Below are 7,589 nucleotides of genomic sequence, written 5' to 3' on the forward strand. Positions count from 1 at the left end.
GACAGACTCTCTTGCAGCAGAAAGCTGTGCCATGTCTGTGACTTTTATAAAACTCTCATCAAGACACTAGTACAAGCAATAGAAAGACCATCTGATATACACATCTGAATAAATACAACCTCTAGCATGTGGGCCAGGAATATAGAGTCAGGAGGGGAAACGAGATCGAAACATGCAGCAACTGGACAATCACAAGCAGCTGACAGGGCACGTGACAAGAGACTTGTGGCGAGGTTCACTTATACCCGGACCCAAAATTTTTTAGTCCAAAGGTGGTGTTGCTGGGCTGAGGATTGTGTGGATGTGCAGTTGGGGCAGGCAGGCCTGGTGGATGCATGTGGGCTTGTGCATGCAGGGCGCACACAAGTACACACACACACACACACACGCATTGCACACAACCCACACACATATAGGGAGGCTGCTTTGCTCAGTACAGGTCACATCTCCGTCTCTGCTAATAGACTGTCGCCAAGACCTGATGTCATCAAGACCATCTGGGAGTTGGAATCTGCGAAGCAGATGGAAGCAAGACTGTGAGACGTTTGGGCTGAAGAAGAATTTGGGTCCTCTTGCCAGATGCAGCATTGAGGAAGGAGAAATGATGCTTGAATCTGATGTGGAAGGAGCCAGAAACTGATGGGAGGATTTTGAGGTGGGGAGCTGACTAGGCCCCTGCTGTCTGTGTAACACAGCAGAGTGGAGCTCTTAACATGCCTGTACCAGCATCACAGTGGAGATCCAGAATTACTGTCTCTGAACAATTCAGTGTGTTCAAGTTATGAGGGAATGGCCAGCCCAAAACCTCTTCCAAGGATCTGACGCCAAGCTGGGTTCTTCCCCTCATACTCATCGTCACAAGTGAGATGGGTTCTGTTTATGAAATTAAACCTGAAGGGATACCTGGGCAAGCCCACTGCTTTCAGCCTCTGCCCACACAGGCTGTGTGGGTGAAGCCTTTCCTGCTAGATTCCACTCTACTGTGCTAGGGCTGGAGTTACCTACCTCTCTGTCTAAGCTGATCCCTAGAAGCTTGCTCTCTTTGTGCTGGAGGGTGGACAACTATATTCCTTGTTGAGTTTTAAAGAGGGAGGTGATGTCAGAAAGCTGCTAAGAGGCTGTTGCATTGCCCCTTCCTGGCTGCTCTTGGTAGCACTGGCCAGTATGTCACCACACCAAGGAACAGCCTGTCACTGGCACCAAAACTGCTCCTCAGACTCATCCAAGTGACAGAGCCCCTTTAGGGATGAATTACTGGAAGATCTGGCTGTCTCCCAGCCAGAAAACACTGTTCTCCTCCTCAGATGCTGGAGACAGATTTTTTGCAGAGCGGCTGAACTAGGAAGCACTGGGGTCCAGCTTTGGGCACTGGAATTTGGAGGGTGGGGTCTACAAATTAGCTGGTTTGAGCAGGACCCAGGTATCAGCAGGAGGTTGTGTCACTGGTGTGCTGGGATGCATCAGGGTGCAGATTTTTTGACATGCTGTGACCAGTTAACTTGTGTGCTGTTTACACATTAGAATTGGGGAGGGATGGAAGGGAAGGGAGTTGTCGATAAAAATCTGGCCAGATCTAGGTGTTGCTCTCAAATCTTTGTGCTGCTTTGTCATCGCAGTCTAGACTTGTTTGGTGCATTGTCAACAGCTGGACTTGTTCCTATTGGACTGGCCAGTTTGGGAGACTGGTTTAAAACAAAAACCAGCAGGATTAAGATCGATCCTCTGTTGGCCTTTCTCCCTGTTAGCCCTGCCGGAGTCCTATCAAACACCAATATAATGCTCACAGGCAACTCTGTGACATCCCTGTGCTTCGCCTACAAGCACTGCACCAACAGAATATGGCACCTGTGAATCATCATGAGGCTTAAGTCAGGAAGCAATGAAGACACATGTAACCTGCAGGCGAACTGAGTGAAGCAGAATGGAATGGTGAACTTCAAAACTGGCCAAGACACCAAAGGGAACCCCAATAGTTATGAAAAGCCCACGAGATCTTTAATGCCTGTGCCAGTTCAAAGTCTTTACTGAAAGAGGTTCATGCCCATGTTACCCTGTCTCCACACCCACAGCATTGTCCTGGGACGCTGGTGTAAGGAAGAGCCAACTATGGCTCACCTCCACATCTGGAAGCATCTGGGTTGTTCTTAGAGGCTCCCTATCTGAGCAATGGCATGATCATGGCTGCTTAACTTGCAGATCCCACCTTGAGGTTGTTTGAATTCCAGCCCACAAAGAGAGCTGGGCCCCCTTCCCTGTACCAGCCCCACAGCGAGATGCTCACTTGCCCAGAGAACATCATAAAGACCCGATTCCCTCCTGCCCTGCCCCATTCTGTCCCATGTCCCCTCCAACCTCCCCAGGCCCCCAGAAATCTTACTGTTCTGGCAAATCCAGGGATTCTTTTCCCTGGCTGTAACTTCCCGAGCCTCATTCTCCTCCTCTTCCTCACCCTCGGAGAGCAGGTCAGAGATCTGTTGCTGCAGTTCGGGGCTGATGTTGTTCTCTGCCAGAATGAGTGTGCGCAGGGCTGTTGGGTAATTCTCCACCATGTCCAGCAGGGTCTGACCAGAACAAAAACCAGAAGCAGGTGGACAAGCAGCACAGACAGACTGGTGGGGGAGGAGGTTAGAGCTACTGTCTACATACTCCTGCCAGCACATTTTAGTTCCACCCTTCGCTGGCTCCAAGCTCTCTGCACAAGGGCTATACCCAAAGAGGGAGTTACTCCTGCATACCTGCAAGCTCCCCTGCCGCCTCCAGGCATGACCCATGTAAACAAAGTCAGAGGAGATCCAGAATGGCAAATTTCACTGCCATGAGCCAAGGTTCTCAGGGAAGAGACTGCAGGGGATTTCATCCAGGCCGTAAGCTACAAAACCCTAACCTCAATCTCTACCCCCGCCCCTACACACACACACCTAAACGCTGAACCGCTGCCCTAGTTATAAAGCTAGTTCCTGAATCTTCCCCCCCTCACTTTTTTCTGAGAACCAGAGAAACCAGAATGACTTGCTCAATCCAACTTGCTTGAGGCCAGAGCAGGGGAACAAAGAACCTTGGGCTGAGGCCAGCCCAACACCTCCAGTGTCTGAGAGCCTTGGGTCGACAGAAGGAACAGGCGGACATCAGCACGCATAGCGGAAGAGGCTGCTATAAAGGGAGGGGCGAGGGGTGCAGAGATCCCTGGCATGGGGGAGAAGGCTGAGGCAGGGGCTGGGGATTCTACAGATGGTGGAGGCCCATGGCCCTGAGGTGGCAATGATGCTAGATCAGTACCAGGCACTCCTCACCTGTGCTGACTGATTGGTAAGCCCTGTTCCTTCCAAGTCCAGGACCTCCAGGGTGCGACTGGAAGCCACAGCGACAGCCAACATCCCCGCTACCTGGTCACCTGGAAGAGAAGGAAGTCAGGGAACTCAGCAGTGCCTGGCTTCATGCAACTCAGACCACACATGCCCTTGGGCTAGAGATACCCTGGGAATGCCTTCTGGGAACCCCCCCTACCAACACTGCCAGCCAAGCTCCAGGTGCCAAGGACCCCTGGGAAGAAGGAATGAAAGGCTGCTGGTTGCAAGGAGAGACAAAGGCAGGGACTGACTGCTGACTGTGGGAACGGCTGGGCACATCCAAGAGAGACAGACGAGGAACACAAAGTGGAATAGTTTCCCTTGCAAAGAAACTTGCCTCATTCATAGCGCCTTCCAGCCACCTCACCAAGGGTCTGAGAGCCTCCTACCTCTGTGCTTGAGTTTCCCCTATGGGAATGTAGCTGGCTTACGAATGAGAAGGAAGCATGTACCAGTCAGAACAAGAACCCAGGACTCCTGGCTCCCAGGGTTCTGCTCTTACCATTAGACCATTTCTTCCCAGAGCCAGGCATAAAACACAGGAATCCTTGTTCCCAGCCCTTAACATGGGCTTGCTTCTTTTCCAGCAGGGTTGGAAATAGAGAGGATGAATACCAAAGCATTTTTCCTGAAAAATCCCCAGAGATGCAGCAGGGCTGGCCATAGCAAATTGCTGGTGCCTGTACCAGTGATGGGATTTTGCCTGACTTTTGTTAAAAGAAGGGCTCCATCAAGTCCTATGCCAGAGGCTCTCGCCACAAAAACAGACAGCACCCAGCTTGCTAGGACAGAGCAGAAAAAGTAGGCCTGGCCTGGCATCCTAGGCAGTATAGGGCAAAAAAAACCTGCATGACTTGCAGCCCCTGAAGTGACTAATTGTCCTGAATTTTCCAGGACACTTCTGAAGTTTGAGGCTGTGTGCCAGAGTCTCCCAGACATTCCTACCCTGGGACTTGTCCTGAATTTGGAAAAAATCTGTTCTATATCATCCAGTCTTTTCACAGCATCCATGCAGCACCAGGCAGCTTCCTGCCACATCTGTGGAGAAGCAGAGCTAACTAGCCTACCAACACTGTCAAACAAAGGCAGCTCTACAGAAGCAGTTTGCACCATTTCCATTTCCAGTAAGCAGAGCTGCCTTTATATGGTGATGTTGGTAAGCTAGTTCAGTGGTTCTCAACCTTTCTTGTACCAGAACCCATCTGTAAACTCGATGGGCAGTCCTGACCCAGTGCCCCTCACTCCTGCCCCACTCCCTCCTGCCCCCAGGTCCCCATTGTGTGGAGCACTGGGTGGGTCTGTGGAACAGAGGGACCCCAAGCAACTCCTTGCAGGCTGAGTTGTGTCAGCCTGCAAGAGAAAAGCCACGGTTTCCCACATTTTATCCTTTAAAGGAGAATCCATTTTTTAAATTTGTTGATCCATTTTTAAAGTTTATTCATAACCCTTTCATATATTCCTGCGACCCACTTTTGGGTTGCGACCTGTGGGTTGAGAAACACTGGGCTACTTAGCTCTGCCTATCCACAGATGTGGCAGGATGCTGCCTGATGCTGCAGGGGCACTGTGAGCAGAAGATTGGATGATATGGAACTGAATTTTTTCTCCGAATTCAAGACAAAATTCCCAGGTCAGGGACTTTTGGGGGCCATGGTGCATCCAAAGCTGCAGCCCAGATTCTGCTACCCCAAATTTGGTCTTGCCTGGCCTGGACTTTGCTTTGCCAGCTGCCTACCCTGCAGCCTGAGCTGGAGAAGACTCAGTTTCTATAGCAACCACTGCCAATCTCTTCTCCTTGCTATTCTCTGGGGAAGGAGAGCAGGGTGCGGGCACCTTCCTTTGCCAGGCCAATGACTGAAGCCTTGAGGGACTGGGAATGGGGGGAGCCGTGGGCGGGCAACACTGGAGCTAAGGGATGACACAAAAAACCCCACATGGCCAGGGGTAGGGACAGAGCCCAGGATGGTTCCTGCAGCTGACAAGTCCCTGTGAAACATGGTTAGTGGGCCTCAGTGCATTTCTTAGAAGGACACGTGTCCTCATCACACAATATCACCATAACTAGGACCCACTGTTCCAAGCAGAGAGGACTGAAGGGCCATAGGGAGTGGATTCCTCCCCTCACTGCCCTGCCCTGCCAGTGCTAGGGTGGTCCCTGGTCTGAAGCTGTGAGACGGGCACATTCAGCAGTGGCAAACCCACCCCAGCCCCATCCTCTAGTGGTTCTCCCGCATGCCTGCCCTCCCCAGCTCACCCAGAGGGTTGTAGTCCAGGTTCAACACTCGCAACTGGGAGCTGTGAGCCACTGCAATGGCCAGGCGCCCCCAGCCTTTGGCTGTGACACCCGGGTTTGCACTCAGTGTTAACTCCTTAAGGCCTGAAGAAAAGAGAGAAGCCAGGTAACACCTTAAGGGGCCAGGCAGCTCAACCAAACCTCCTGGAGAGAAACCAGGCCAGCCTATCAGAGAGCAGGGAAATGGCAGGGTTCCAAATTATGCAATCCACTGCATTTTGATTGGCTAAGGGATGTGATTTGCATAATAACTACAGCCATTTATCTGCTTAAACACCATCTGCAGCCCAGTCCCTTAACTTGCCCACAACAAACATGGCTGCCTGACCACATGCTACCTTCAACCTGGCATCTGCTTATCCCAAACAGCAAATATGATAGAATCAAAACAGGAGTAGGTCTCACTAAGTGGAGGCAATTGACAATACGGACAAGGGAGAGCGGAGAAAGCAGGTCCTGAGGCCTGGGGTTAAGGGGGGCCACAGGTGAGAGAGAGGGGAGAGGGGAAGGTAAGCACTGATGCCTGTGTTCAGAAGAGGACAAGTTGTGGAGCAAGGTGTGGTGGTGGCAGTCGTGCATATCCTAAGCGTATAGATGATCAGCAGCCATTCCAGGTGCCAGGGTGAGACAGCGGAGACCACAGTTCACTAGAGGGCACTCTCTGCCAACTCAATGAGAGCCATATCCTGATTAAAAAGCCCACTGGCCTCAGACATCACTCGCAAGGATGGGGGCCTTGGAGTGTATTCAGCCAGGAGACAGTAAAACCCCCGGGCAAGATCCTTTGCTGATCATTTCTCACAGAGACCATATGCTGTGCCTCCCAGTTCTGGGTCAAGGGCCGAGGCAAGCACTGCAGATGCACTGGCATTCATTGTCAATGCACTGATCGCAGCCCAGATGGCATGAGTGCAATACAAATCTTAACTGCAAGCCCTGTCTCCCCAAACAAACTATCCCATCATGAGGCAAAACCAACTGGCCTCCCCATCCACCATGCCACAATCTGTGGTCTACTGGACAAACTCCAGGCTCCACAGAATGACATAGGAGAATGCAGGACCTTCACCCGGTGGGAGCAGCTTCTCTACCAAGGGGCTGTTCAACCCCAATTATGCCTGAGGGACGGAGGAAACTCACTAGAGAGAGAAACATAACCTGCTCCCCGAGAGTGTGGGAGGGAAGGAACAACAGCCTGGCTCCGAGCAGGGTGACTTGCATTACCTATGGGTTACACTGGACATGGCAGGCCCTGCAGCCCCTTCTCCTTACCTGACTTGGCCCCGTCAGGGGGCAGGAGTCCACAGATGAGGTTGATGCCCTCGTCGCCCAGCATGCAGTCTCCCAAGTCCAGAGCCACCAGCGAGGGATGGATGGAGAGTGCTGGGTTAAGAAGGGCCAAGCCAGCGTCCGTCAGAGGGCTCCCATGGAGGCTGTGTGGGGAAAGGCTTGGAGTCACAAAAGAGGCTTCCTCAGGCCACCAGGGGGCTTTTTGGCCATGAGGAGGCAGACGGTCTGAAAAGGGAAGCATCACCAAGCCCAGTGCCTGGTGGCAGTGGCAATGCTCCAACATGCCTAGAGATGCCAGCTCCAGGAGCGAGGACACGGAGCAGATGGACACCCAAGGGGCTCTGGTGACAGGTGGCAGAGGTGCAGAGACAGACAGCCGGGGTGGGGGAGGGATGGGGTGTTGTGGAGGTGCAGAGACAGCTGATATGGGGCAGGGGGAAAGAGACAGGGTGGCCAGGAAGGGCAGAGACAGTCAAAGGGGGGAAAGGGACAGGGCATCCCAGGGGTGCAGAGATATCCTGGGAGAGGGGGACAGGATAGGGTATCCCTGGGGCACAGACACAGCTGGGGTGGGGGGTGGAAGGGACAGGGTGTCCCAGATGTACACCTGGGAGACAGGGGGAGTGCAGGGGGTGTCCCAGAGGTGCAGAGACAGCTGA

At 52.6% G+C, this 7,589-nt stretch overlaps 1 protein-coding gene across 2 annotated transcripts; it reads right to left on the bottom strand.

Moving 5' to 3' along the window:
• Window positions 1–6: 6 nt before the first annotated feature.
• LRRC73 (leucine rich repeat containing 73) lies at window positions 7–7,076 on the bottom strand. 2 transcript variants are annotated; one of them, XM_025216728.1, is made up of 5 exons: window positions 6,913–7,076; window positions 5,602–5,724; window positions 3,291–3,391; window positions 2,450–2,561; window positions 7–511 (listed from the first exon to the last, which is right to left on the bottom strand). In XM_025216728.1, exons 1-5 carry the CDS (start codon window positions 6,974–6,976, stop codon window positions 441–443), a joined length of 471 nt encoding a protein of 156 aa, XP_025072513.1. In that variant the 5' UTR covers window positions 6,977–7,076; the 3' UTR covers window positions 7–440. The 2 variants fall into 2 exon arrangements, with proteins under 2 accessions (XP_025072513.1, XP_006034758.1); XM_006034696.2 differs by having other exon boundaries at window positions 2,378–2,561.
• Between the last annotated feature and the right edge of the window lie 513 nt (window positions 7,077–7,589).

Source organism: Alligator sinensis, unplaced genomic scaffold, assembly GCF_000455745.1.
Source record: "Alligator sinensis unplaced genomic scaffold, ASM45574v1 scaffold1456_1, whole genome shotgun sequence".
NCBI lineage: Eukaryota > Metazoa > Chordata > Crocodylia > Alligatoridae > Alligator > Alligator sinensis.